This window comes from Vipera berus, assembly GCF_964194415.1.
Source record: "Vipera berus genome assembly, chromosome: 5".
Lineage (NCBI taxonomy): Eukaryota > Metazoa > Chordata > Lepidosauria > Squamata > Viperidae > Vipera > Vipera berus.
In genome coordinates, this window is record NC_138207.1 from 79,614,611 (window position 1) to 79,629,153 (window position 14,543).

At 35.3% G+C, this 14,543-nt stretch overlaps 1 protein-coding gene across 2 annotated transcripts in view; it reads left to right on the forward strand.

Annotated features, from left to right (window-relative positions):
* Positions 1-14,543, forward strand: part of PRKG1 (protein kinase cGMP-dependent 1) — a gene marked incomplete at both ends in the record, with an annotated part of 886,380 nt that overhangs the window by 707,658 nt on the left and 164,179 nt on the right. For both annotated transcript variants that reach the window (XM_081328338.1, XM_081328337.1), the window contains 2 exons: positions 5,560-5,637; positions 10,769-10,863. In XM_081328338.1, the coding sequence (XP_081184464.1) occupies positions 5,560-5,637; positions 10,769-10,863 (173 nt within the window). The remainder of the gene's footprint in view (positions 1-5,559; positions 5,638-10,768; positions 10,864-14,543) is intronic.

A 14,543-nucleotide genomic window follows, 5' to 3' on the forward strand; every position in this document is an offset into this window, starting at 1 on the left:
CCTATATAACAACATGAAATTCAATGGTGAAAAAAAGTAAGGTTCTACATTTAGGCAAGAAAAACCAAAAGTAAAGTTCTACAAAACCAAATGCACAGGTTCAGTATAGGACTATAGGTGGTTCCTGGCTCAATAGCAGTAATTGTGAAAGGGATCGTGGAGTCCTAGTGGACAATCATCTAAACGTGAGCCAGCTCTGTGCTGCAGCTGCCGAAAAAACCAACACAGGCTGCATTATAACAGAGGAATAGAATCAAGCTCATGTAAAGTGCTGATACCTCTTCATAATTTCTTGGTAAAACCACACTTGGAATACTGCATCCATCACCACAATGCAAAAAAGATGCTGAGACTCTAGAACAGACATGTCAAACTCGTGACTTCACATGACATCGTGCAATGTATCGGGATGGTTTTCCCATTGCCAGCAATGGGGTGGGTGCGGCTTCCGGATGACGTGTCCAGCCCGCGGGCCGGCAGTTTGACACCCCTGCTCTAGAAACAGTGCATAGAAGAGCAACAAAAATGATTAGGGGACTGGAGGATAAAACATATAAAGAACGGTTGCTGGAATTGGATAGGTCTAGTTTAATGAAAAGAAGGACTACGGGTGACATGATAGCAGTGTTCCAATGTCTAAGGGGTTGCTACAAAGAAGAAGGAGTCAAGCTATTCTCCAAAGCACCTGAAGGCAGGACAAGAAGCAATGGATGGATCTAATCAAGGAAACTTAGAATTAAGGAGACATTTTCTGACAGTGAGAACAATTAATCAGTGGAACAACCTGCCTCCAGAAGTTATGGATGCTCCAACACTGGACGTTTTTAAGAAGAAATTGGACAACCATTTGTCTGAAATGGTATAGGTTTACTGCCTGATTTGGGGCTTGGACTAGAAGACTTCCAAGGTCCCTTCCACCTCTGTTATTCTGTATTCTGTACTCATTTTCCAGTATTTGGTTGGCAGTAGCTGGAGCAAATAATTCTAGGCTGAATGCTTTCTTGACTCTGCTCCCAGGCTCTGCCTCTTCTTCTCCAAAATATCTGAAATCCACTCCATGAATATTTTTTTTATGTTTGTGAGAGTAAAATGAAATCCATGTGGCAAGTGTACAAATAATTTTTATGACATTAACAACTGCACCATGGTCATTTGTTCATATGATATGGAGCCATAGGATTTTCTTCTGTATTGCTATAAAAAATATTTCAACTTTTTAATGAAAATGAATGAATCCAAAAATATCCAAGCTCGAATTCATCCTTTTATAGTATGTTCCTTTCATATGCAGAATATACAATCCATGGTATAGATTGGTATGGGTTAAAAAAGTATGTGAAATACAAACCAAAATCCTTGCAATACTTTGCCTCATGGTAGCACAAAATGCTATATCTTCAGGTAAACTCTGATCGGAGTTACCAATTTACTTTGTTTCCAGATGAAAAATAAAATATGCAAATGAGAATAGCTTGGAATCCAACATACACATAATTCATTGGAGTTACTTGGTGTAATAATGCATTTCATTATTATTTGCCAATTAGTATTGGTTAAAAAATAAAGATGTTGCTGCCAAATAAATAATAGTAATCACATCATTACAAAATTATGCAGAGTTTTTCTCAGGAGTTTATAATTCTCTTTAGATCTCAGTGAACAAGGCTGAGTATAAATCTATTACAGAAGTTTATATCTAATTTTTAAATCACCAGAGGAACTTGGAGATTGATATGAATAACTGTTAAACATTAATGGACATAAAAATCTCATATCTTTCTGCTTTCTTGTATTTACATAATTTCTCTGCTACACCTTTTTTTGAAATAGCAAAAGAAGCAAAGATTCATTTTAGTCAGTTGTTTCAACAAATATTTTATTTGACAAATGTGAAGGACAAAGACCATTCTATTGCACAGATGATTAAAACAATCAGCGATGAAGATGTAGTGTATTAACACAAGACTATTCAGAAACACTAGTTATATCTTCTGGTTAACCAGAAAGGAATGTGATGTCATATGACATTTACATTTTAAAGCCTAGTGATGTGAAGTAAGAAAAATACATGAGAGATATGATCAGTGGTGGGATTTAAATATGTGAACAACCAGTTCTCTGTGTGGATGCCCCTTTTGGAAGTCCATTCTGGGCCTGGGCAACAAAAAATTAGCTACTGGTTCTGCCGAAGTGGTGCGAACTGGCTGAATCCCACCACTGGATACGATACAGTCAGAAAGTAGTCAAAGAAAACTGCCTGGAGATTTTCTTTAGTTGAAAGAGAACAATACAGGAGGGAGAAATGGAAGCTGGTGAACAGTGAACCCCATGTAGAAATCATCGCTGCTGAACCGATTGTGGTATTTTCTGAACAACAGCAATTACCGGTATATCACTGAAAGTAGTAAACAGTTCTAAGAATAATTTGTGGCATTTGAAGATCAATAAATGCACTATCAATAAGATCCAAAATACTGTTGCTAGAAATCGACTGAAAATTTAACATGGAACGCCTAGTTTTGCAACAGCACTTGTGAAAACAATCCTGACAATGTATAAACTGAATGTGAGTCAGTGTGATGTGGTTGCAAATATAGCAAATGCAATTTTAGGCTTCATCCACTGAAATATAGCACTCAAATTAGAAAAAATAATATTTCCATTGTATTCTACTTGGGTCAGCCTTTATTTGAATACTATGCTCGGTTATTGGTATCAGACAAACTAGAATAGTTTCTGAGAAGGACAACCCAAATGATCAAAGAATTATAGACTAAATGTTATTAATAATAATAGAAGGAACTAGGAATATTCAGCCTTGAAGAAATAAGATTAAGAAAGGATTGGATACCACTCAGGGAGAGTGTCACACAGGAGGACACCCAGGCCCGCCCTATTATACTTCTATGTAACATCCATTCAGTGACCTGAAGAAGACTAACAAATCTTCTTTTCTATATCTCTCTGTTAATAAGATTTAGTTTTCAATTCCCTTCTTTGCATCCGTTTCAGTACACGTTACTTTAAATGTGGTACCCAGGACTGTATTTAAGGTAAGAGCCTGACCAATGAAGAATTTATTGGAAAATTACTTCCAGTTTTTTGAAAACCAATATTGATACAGTCTAAAAATCAATTTGCCCCTTTTTCAGCCATGTCTCACTGCTCAATTTATGTCCACAATTCTAAGATCCATTTCATGTATGCCGTTACCAAACCAAATATCCCTATATCTCCTGTCTGTGATTCATACAAATACATTGGCCAAGCGAACAACTTTACATTTCTGTCTACTAAATTTCTTTCTGTTATTTTTAGCTCACTGCTCAAGATCATTTTGAATTTTAATTTTGTTTTCTATGTTTTTTTTACCCTACTTAATTTCATGCCATTTGCAAATCTGGTAAGTGCTCCTTTCACATCTCCTTCCAAGTTCTTATTGAGGAGAAAAGAGGCCAGAACTGTGACATTCTTTAATACCTAATTTCTGTTTAATGAGAAACAATTAGTGAGAATTGAGTACAATTTTCAATTCAGGTTTGGATCTCATTCATTGCATGCACCATCTAGTAATACTTAATTAGGTTACTGATCAAAATATGCTAGTTCATCAGAAGGTGTCGAAAAGTCAAGTTATTTTACTTCCACAGCCTATGTGTGCATTTCTGTGTAGTTGAGTCTGGCAGGCCCATTTAATGTGAAGCCAGTTTGGTCTAATGATTAAGGTTCCTGGTTGGAAAGTAGGAGATCGTGAGTTTTAATTCCACCTTAACCATGAAAGCTGGCTGGAGGACGTCCGTCCAGTTACTCTTTCTCAGCCCAACTCATATCACAAGGTTGTTGTTGTGGGGAAAATAAAAGGAGGAAGATATGTTGGATATGTTCACTGCCTGGAGTTATTTTTAAAAAATAATAAAGGCAGGATTAAATAAATAAATAATCAATCAATCAATCCATTCAAAATTTCAACTTTAGGATGACTTTTTACAGTGCTTTTTTTGTAAAAGAAAAAGGTGCCAGAACTCACACTCACAACTCACTTGCTTACCCTACAAGGTTCCATCCAAAAAAGGTGCCGGAACTCCTTTCTGAGCGTTCTATGAGGAAAAAAAGCCCTGACTTTTTAAAAGATAATTTTTATGGAAGAAATTTTTAGTAAGTTAAAAAATGCTATTAGAACCCTAACTATTAAAAAAATGAAAAAGAAAACAAGAGAGAAAAAGTGAGAAAAAAAAAAGATAAAGTGGCTACTGATCCTTTTGATCTCTATTTTCAGCAAATGTCCCTACAAGATTTTCAGTTACTAATAAATGTAGCTATTGATTGCTTTTCTACTAATTCCAGTAAGAAAAGTTCTGGTTTCAACTGAATAGTGAGTGAACTTTAACATTGTTTTGATCATTGTATGTATTTGAATGCAGAGATCTCTTTTTACAAGTCTACCAGGAATGATCAAATATCTTCATATTGTTCACATTTCCAACAAAAAATTAAAGTACTTTCATACATTCTAGACATTTTTCTGAAATCCTATATAAACAGTAGACCATTTTATAAAAATTCTCTTTTTGGTTGTAACATAATATAAATTCCAATGATTTTAACCGTTTATATTGTGCTACCTAAATATAAATTAATGTTATAATGTAATGTAATGTAACTTAACATAATTTTTTCCAGAAGGAAGGAAGGAATGACTTAATATGAGAAATTTTTCAACATACCTCCAGAATCTAAAATAGAGAGCCAGACCTAATGGTTAAGGCATAAGGCTAGAAACCAGGAGATTGTGACTTCTAGTGCCATTTTAGCCATGAAAGTTGGCTAGGTGACTTTAGGACAATCACTCTTTCTCGGCCCACAATGTCCGACTCAGGTAATAAGCGGTTTATCAATTCCTGTTGCATCCAATAATTAACACTCGATTGATCAAAAAGAAATAAATGCTGACACTGCACTTGCAGGAAAACATTAAAGAAGGGAAAAAAACGCCTCAGTGTGTACTATAAACTGACAAAAGATGGTTGTGGTCAAGGTAAAAAAAAAAATTATTAGGAGTTTTCTGCTGGATGTACAGGTAAGCCTTGACTTACAAAGAGTTCATTTAGTGACCATTCAAAGTTACAATGGAACTGAAAAAAAGTGACATGACCGTTTCTCACGCTTACAACTATTGCAGCATCCCCATGTTAACAGGATAAAAATTCAGACTCTTAGAAACTGATAAATATTTATGACGGTTGCCGTGCCCCAGGGTCATGTGATCATCTTTTGCGACCTTCTGACTAGCAAAGTAGGTGGGAAGGCCAGATTCCCTTAACAACCATGTCACTAACTTAACAATTGATTCACTTAACAAATGTCTCGCTTAGCAATTTTGGTCATCGGTTGTGGTCGTAAGTTGAACTCTATCCTGTAGTTAGAGTTAAGCTTTGCGTAGAATTATCAGGGTTTGTGACACGTCCACCTATGTTTTCTTCACAAAACAATGAAGTGTTTCATTTTACGTGACATGTTCTGATTTGCTTCCTTTTGTCTTTTGCATTTTGTCCCCTACAGACACACTATGAAAATGGAGAGTACATTATTAGGCAAGGTGCTCGAGGAGATACTTTCTTCATAATCAGCAAAGGAAAGGTAAGCTTTTCTGACACCGTTCAAAGGAAAATGACTTACGGGGATGAGACACAAGCCATTGCTTTTTCTTTTGCAAATGCTAAGAGGATATATATACGCTTTCATATTTGATTAAATGTTGTGACTTCGTGTTCGGATAAACATTGAGCTTCCCAAGTTGTTTGCTTATTTAGACCTATTCACTGCTTGACAGGAATGATTGCGTACCTGTCAAAGCGTATTTGCATGTTTAATTTTTTCCATCCATTACTGCATTCTGTAAATGCTCTCTAACCTGTATGAAAATATAAACATGTATGATATCAAAAATATGTCCAGGAAATCTACTATTGATCTAGTCCTCATATATCAGTTTTGATAGGTTAACTACTCAGCACATGTTGCAAAATACTTTTGAAATTCAGTAGGTTTTTTTTAAAAAAATGCATTTGCTAAATCTGTAAAAACACTGCAGATTAAAGATGTAGTTGGAATTCTTTGAATTCATCCTTGGATCTCAGCTCCATAATTAAGCATTAAAGCAAGAGAAAACGACAGTTGAAGTCCATGAGTCATAAAAGAGCCTTGGTGGAGCAGTGGGCTAATGCCTCCTTAAGTAACACCAGCTGCCTGCAATTAGTGCAGGTTCGCGTCCCACCAGGCTCAAGGTTGACTCAGCCTTCCATCCTTCCGAGGTAGGTAAAATGAGGACCCAGATTGTTGGGGGCAATAAGCTGACTTTGTAATAATGCCGCTTGGGTGTGTGTGTGAAAGCCCTAATAAGCAGGCATATACATAGAATGAAGGCTACTGCTAAGCTTGTAAGCCGCCCTGAGTCTTCGGAGAAGGGCGGGATATAAATGGAATTAATAAATAATTAATAATAATAATAAAAAAGAGCCGAGGTTGCCTATCCCTGATCTAAGCAGTCAATTTGGCCATCTCTGCTAACTTTTGCAACCATTCATCCATTGTAGGAATCAAAGTGTCCTTCCACTTTTGTGCAAAATGTAATCTTGCTGCTGTCAAACATATATAACATCCTGTATAACATGCGGAGGAGGCCTTCATCCTTCAGTTGGGTAGACAATGGCTAAGATGATGATGATGATGATGATGATGATGATGATGATAACGTAGTTTTTATTATGTAAAAGTAAAAGGTGATGTTTGATGTTATCTTATTCTACTGCATCAAAGGGTCTGGAAAGTCAGCGCCTTTTCTTTCTTTTTTCCCTTTGCCCTACACTTTTCCTTTTCCTTTTTTCTCCCTATTTTCTTTTGTATTTTTGTATTAATAAATATTGTAATAAAATAAAAAGTATGTTAAAATTTGGAAATAAATAAAATAAGAATAAATTGAAGGGACCACTGGTTTGAAAGGAGGGGGGTTGTCAGAGAGGCCATCTATGTTAAAACTGAGTAGCCCTCTCTCAACAGAGGGGGAGGCATAAGACACCAACTAGCTCCTATTTACAATCCTTTCAGCAGTTACGAGAAGGTTCCACCTCCATTTCCACTCTTTGTCAGGTGACCCTGAGGTTACAGATAAACCGCCAAGTGGCCTCAATGACTCAGAGAGAGTGGTAACAACCAGATGATTGCAAGACATATAACTCCTTCCATTCCACACATATACACACCATTCAGTCAGAACTGAACAGGCATCTTGGATGAGATGTAAAATGTCTTCCAGGAAGAAACAAAGTCTAGTTGCCTTTGGAAAAAGCACCTTTGGGACAACCATGACCTGGATAACTGAAATTTCCATAGACAATAGTCAAATGGGTTTTAGATTGGTCTGTTGCATCTAAACTGAGTGTCTACTAGATGTCATTAGTACATCCTTGCAAATCAGTTGCCCAGCCATGGGCCACAATATACCAACCTCTTCATGGCTGATTCTATTACAATACTTTGTCAACTCTTCTCTCTGGAAAACCTCTTTATCTGAGATTCATTAATGACAATTTAATTATCTGACACCTTGGGATAAAATAATCAAATTCCACCAAAACTTCAGCAGCTTCCACTCCACTATCCTCCCTAGCTTTGATCTATCTATAAAATAAAACCAGGCTGTAGGCTACAAATATATTTGTTTTACCCACTTGACAGAGATCCTCAACTGGTAGAATTAAATCAGTCACTCGGAGACCAAATTATCCAACCAAGATCAAAAGATGAACTAGTAAAGCCAGAATGATACCCAGGAGGAACCTATTAAAAGACAAAAACAGCAGACTCTGGTGGTGGTTACCTACAGTTCACAGTTCAAGTCACTTATTAATAACCTACAACCCATACTAGATAATGGCACTGCATTCCATATTTGCATATAGACAGTTGCCCAACAGATTCTCAAAAGTAACAAACAGCAGAACAGGAATAATAATATGGGAATTGAACTGCAACAAATACATATGTCTACTGTACCCCCACATCTCTACCAACAGGCCATTGCTAGCCCCAACACGTATACAAAAGGTTCGAGGTGTCTTCACATACGCTTCTCCTACAGTGATATTTTCCAGCAAAACCACAATTTTGTACAAAATCCATCAGGAATCATAACAAGGACAACATAATAATTAGGTTTTTTCAGTCTCTCAGAACATGCTATTATAGATCTCAGTATGATCATTTTTCGAAAAAATAGACTTTAAGACCACGATTGAGAAGGAGTTTGCTGAGGCTATGTCAAAAGTTATCAACAAGCAGAATAACAATTGTGGGTAGACAAGGTACTTCTAATCTGTCTTCCCCTCCTCATCCCAATTTAAATCCCAATTTAAATCAGTTTAGCCTTTCCATAAATGTGATGAAGTGAACTGTAGCCTTTTAGTTGGAAAAAATGCTATCAAGCTTCTGAAGTTTCCTTAATTTTTCTGCTGCCACTTAGTGGTCACTTGACCCAGATATGGCAATTCAGACTTGGGTTTCATGCCAGGCAGATGGAAAGTGTTGAGATTTGAGTAGATAAATAGGAAAGAAAAAAGTAAATCAAGTGACTTTCAAGGTGTTTTTTTTTTTGAGAGGTTGGGTGATAGCTAAATATTTCTGAGTCAATCTGATAGAGGCTGAGGAGATTTCACCCACTACTAGCCCAGAACAGATATTTTAATATACAAATATCCAGCAGTTAATGCAAACGTCTTGACAATATGCTTAATTTGGCTTTGCCATTTCGTATCCCTATACAAAATCTATTCAGAAAAGAATAGTTAGATTGTAGATGGCATTTATATAGTTATAAATATTTTACTTTGGCATTGAATTGCTGACAGGTAAACAATGGCTTATCTTTTTAAAATGTACTTTATTAAAATTTCTGCAAAAGATAAAATATAAAAACGAAGAAAAACAATTATGAAGAAAAAAGAAAGGTGAAGGTGCAAAAGGAATAAGAAGAAAAGAAAAGAAATAGAAAAAGTTTAATTTATTTCAGTATTTTTATAGGTATAAAATACATTAACCTTTTTATCTAAAATTCAATAATACACAGTATTTCTATAATTGTAAGCTATTCTAATTGTCCAATTCCAAAATTAATGTAGCATTTCTTTAAGATTCTGTCAAAAAATTCTGTCAAAAAGTCCAGAAGTAGTTTCCACATAGACACAAAGCTAGAAAAAAACTTTTCTTTAATCAGAGTAGTTAATTTTGCCATTTATCTGGTTCCAATATCATCATCATCCATTCTTCCATTGTGGGAATCTGTAAGTCATTCCATCTTTGGGCATACAAAAATCTATATATAGTAGTTCTGTAGTTATCATATGCAAAAACAAAGTTCCATGTTTTTTCCTCCAACTGCTAATCCATCATACTTAAAAATGAATCTCTGGTTTCAATTATACATTTATTTTAAGAATTCTCTGATTTAAAGCACATATTTGATCCCAGTAATGCTTAGCCTTCTTACTAATAGCCTACTTACAAAACAATGGCTTGTCTTAAGCAATCTAGGTGTAATAAGAGATACACAAACTCCCCATCTATATTACTTAAATATCTGAATATAACTTAATATTAGATGAGCTCATAATATTCGTTCAGATGAGTAGGACAATTCTTAATTCTGTGATATCCTGCACTTTACGCTCAGTATTTCTATTATTATGAAGAAGAAAGTTCCATTCAGCTTTATTAAACTATAGAAGGCCTCAGTGAAGTTCTTCTGAAGATAAGATCTTTTCAGAGAAGAAATTACTGGTTGATGCCAGTTCTTAAATATTTAAAACTTTAATTTAAATTCTCAATGGGTATTGAATTTCTGACTTGTATGGCAGACAGGTATCTTACACTGTTATGCTTTGTCAGTCATGGATCATGGAAGGTTGCAACAACCAATTTTTATTTGGCTAAAAAAGATGTGTAGAAACCTTTAAAACTGTGCTAGTGAAATTAAATTTTAGGAAGTTCTGCTGACTGGGAGAAAAGCTTTTCCCATCCTCAAAGTTGATCTTTCCTGCACATTCTTAGAGAATTGACTGGAGCTGATTATATTCTGTAAATAAATAAATACAGTAGCTACCAAAATAAGGGCAGGACTCTCAGTTCCATTCAGAATAAATTTCTAATTTCTTTGGAAGTTGATGAGATCAGAAGAACTCAGGTAGTTTCTCAAGCTAACTATATGCAAATAGTCTTGTATTAATATTCCTGGATCATGTTTTACATCAAAAGATGCTTTTAGTATTTTCAATAGGCATAGGTATTCAAATATTGAACTCTAAAGTCTTCCAAAGATAACAACTATTTAAATCTGGGATTTTCCCTACATGCTCTAAATCAGGGTGTCAAACTGCCGGCCCACAGGCTGGTTTCATCATACCGAAGCTGCGCCCATCCCATTGCCGGCAATGCAAAAGGAGTTGCGATATGTCGCAACATGTCACATGATGTCGCGGGTTTGACACCTGTGCTCTAAATGCTTTCCTAATATACCTCAGTGATGTTTCCAGAAGCTATTCTGCAGTGTACGTTATTAGTCCTGGGTTCCACTTGGCACCTGAGGCTGGAAAATAGTTATTTGTTCTTACTACTATTAATATTCTGTGTGCTTGAGATTCTGTATGCTTGTGTGTGTGAGAGAGAGAGATAAACATACACTGACTTACTAACTTACTTTGCATTACCATCTAATTAGGTAAATGTCACTCGTGAAGATTCACCTGGGGAAGATCCTATATTTCTTCGTACTCTAGGAAAAGGAGATTGGTTTGGAGAAAAAGCACTCCAAGGGTAAGTATTAATGCACAATTTAGGTTTGTTGTAACCGAAAGGTAAATTATGTATTTTGAAAACATGAAACAAAAATATAGCATCAATACCATATTATTATAAAGTTACTATAAGATTGAAAGTAGTAAGGAAGTAGACTAATCTGGCACAAATTTACTAATTCAAGATGAAGACATATTCCATATTATGCTTAAATCCTTAAAAATCAGACACAAAAAGTTTTTTTAAGAGTTAAATGCTGTATCGTGCATTCACATTCTCCATTGTTTTCAAGTTCTGCTCTATTTTCTTCTGACTTTGATCACATCTACTATTTACATGAGAAATCATTACAAAGGTGGAGTAGAATGGGAGTAGACTGGGCTTTCGGAGTAGTCTGGGTTGTAAACAAGTAGCATCACACACAAACACAAACGCATACACACACACACAAGAAAATGGTGCTGGTGATGACCTATAAAGCCCTAAGTGGCATGGCCCTGGATTATCTGAGGGAGCACCTGCTGCCAGCGTCAATTTCCCATCGTCCAGGGAGGGCCTCCTCAGGGTACCGCCGGTCAAGGATTGCCGACGGGCAATCCCCAGGGGGAGGGCGTTCTCTGTGGACGCGCCTGCCCTATGGAATCAACTGCCAACGGAACTCCGGACTGCCCCCGACCTTTGTTCATTTTGCCGGGACCTAAAAACCTGGCTCTTTGAGCTATCTGGTTTGGACTGAGGGGTTTAATGTTTTTAAATTGTGATTTTAATTTTTTGCGGCTAGACTTAATTTAATTTAATTTTTATTTTATATTGTATTGTTTTTAAATTTTGCCTTGTAAACCACCCTGAGTTCTTTGGGAGTAGGGCGGTATATAAACCAAATAAATAAATAAATAAATGAATGAATGAATGAATGAATGAATGAATGAATGAATGAATGAATAAATAAATAAATAAATAAATAAATAAATAAATGAATGAATGAATGAATAAATAAATAAATAAATAAATAAATAAATAAATAAATAAATAAATAAATAAATAAATAAATATTGTGGCATAATATTTCTGCATTTTTGTCAAGAAAACAACATGTCCTCAACTTGAGCCCAAAAATTTATGTTGCTGAATGAGAAATTTGTTAAGAGTGTTTTGCCCCATTTTACTACTTTTCTTGCCACATTTATTAAGTCAATCATTGCAGTTGTTAAATTAGTAACATGGTTGTTAAGTGAATCTGGTTTCCTCACTGACTTTGCATGTCAGAAGGTTGCAAAAGGGGATCCAGGGACACTGCAACCATCATAAATGTGAGTCAGTTGTCAAGCATCCGAATGTAAATCATATGACCATGGGGATGCTGCAACAGTCATAAGCGTGAAAAATGGTCATAAGTCACTTTTTTCAGTGTTGTAACTTCAAGCAATCATTAAGTGAACTGTTGTAAATCCAGGATTACCTGTAATTTATCAGAAGTCAAACCTGAGTCAAAAAAAACCTTTACAATTTTCAACTTTTGGCAATCACTTAGGAAAATTAGAATCAGCATAAAGTATTATTTCTTTATGAATGTCAAATCAGTTTTTACTGAATTAATAGTTATTAAGTTCCTCAGACATCCCTCTTTGAAGGTTATGCATTAGTGTCATCCATCCTGAATATTTCATTGCATCACTCCATTAATGTACCGGTATTCTCTGAAATATTTAACACATATCCTCACAAAACATTTTACTACTCAAACTGTATATCTTAGTGCTTCTGCTAAGTATTCATCTTTTAGAAGACTGTTCTTCCTTAACTTAAGAGGTTGTGATATCTTGTAAGAATATGCCAAAGATTATTTTATCAAAGAATTGCTAAGCAGTTTCCTCCATAGAGCTCATTTCTATCCTAATTTTTTAGTCAACTTTTCAATCGTAGTTCTTGCTTAGTTTAAATAAATTCATTTCCAAATGCATATACAACATTATAAATACTCAATTCAAAAATAATGTTCGAAAACTCAGGTGAAACTCTAGGATTTTTTTCATCAACATTCAAATGAAAATATATTGTTGAGCTCTAATAGAGCTCAAGTTCCTAGCAAAATTTGTTATGCTTAAACAAGACTTCAATTCTTTACCAGTAATGTTTAAATTGCTGAGATATATCAATAGTCAATGAAATATTCTGGTCAGTAAGATTTCTGGATAAGCTGTTGCTGGAAAAGTTAGACCATTTTTCCACCAGTAAATTTCAAAGACTGGCATTTTAGGTATTGATATATCCATTCATTCTTATATTGAACAAGTCCTCCAGCCACGATAGTGAATATTTACCTGGTTGATGAAACAAATGTTCATTTACAAAACTATAAAGATGAGAATTCTAATGTGGGAATTTAGTCATGACATAGAGCTCGCATCAGGTAAAAGCCTTGTACAGTACACAAGTTTGTTCATTTGTTTATTTATTTATTTACAAAACTGATTTGCCACCCATCTTGTATCCCATAACTCTGGACAGCTTACAGCATAAAAACATAAAAATTAAAAGCATTAAAAAACATTAAAATCAACAATCATGGAACAGAGCAGAAAAAATCATTAATAAATAAAATCGTTGACCCAAGATTGGAAATGAGGGAGCTGGACGCACAGTGGGTGAGGAGGGATTAAGTTTTATTTAGACAGTCAGGGTGTTGATAACTATTTCATGCAGTAATGACATGGAAAAGCAAAAAAAACCCCAAACATAAGCTTTCTATACTTCTCTGTCTCATGTGTTGCTGCTTTCATTTGTATTTTGCTGATGTTAAAGAATTCAGATCTGAATAATCAAAAAAAAGTGTTGGCAGAGACTACTGTAGAATACCTTTGGGTCTAGAGAATAAAAATCTATATAGAATGTTATGAATTATGCAAAGAGCCATAGTCATTCCTTTAAAAACTTGTAGATGATGATCTTTGCCCTGAAATCAATACAAATTAGAACACTAATCTTTATAGGTCCATAATGCAGTTGATTTTATTCATGAACACATTCTGAATTTCATTATCTGCAACCACAATCCAAGCAGACCTTCCACAGTATAGAACACAATCCCACAGCTTCAACCCAAAAGCATTAACTCACCATCCACAAGATCAAAAACATCTTGTATTGCAAATGTAGGTCTTGTACTGCTGAATAAGTAAACTGTGTACTCTCTCCTTTGATGAGTACCCAGTCTTTCAAACTCTGAGAGCTCGTTTAGAGACATTGAGTGGATACAGCCAAATAGAAAATCTGAAAACCTGTTTCAGTGGTAGACTAGAGGTAAAGTAATCTGAGAAATAACTTTACCAGGAACACTAGACACAACGTAGCTTTACAATAATTCTGCTTTATTGTAAAGCTACATAAACAAAATCTTGCAAATCTGAAAGAACAATTCTCCCACTATGTAAGTGATGACCAGGCTGAGCTGAGGGAAGGATTAAGTGCTTTGTCAGTCTTGAGTGCCTTCACACCCACAAAAGATCTAAGACCAGCCCACCTTGAATTCCATTGACTCTTATCTATTGCCAATTTGCTCCGATCATTAGTAGTTCAGATTTTTGTAGAGAGTGTTAGCATGTAATAAACCTTTATTTATTTGAACTGCTTTGACTCCTAGTTTCGTAAGTTTGACAATTTTTCCTTTTCAGTCCAAGAAACTAGGGAGGAACCCTTCT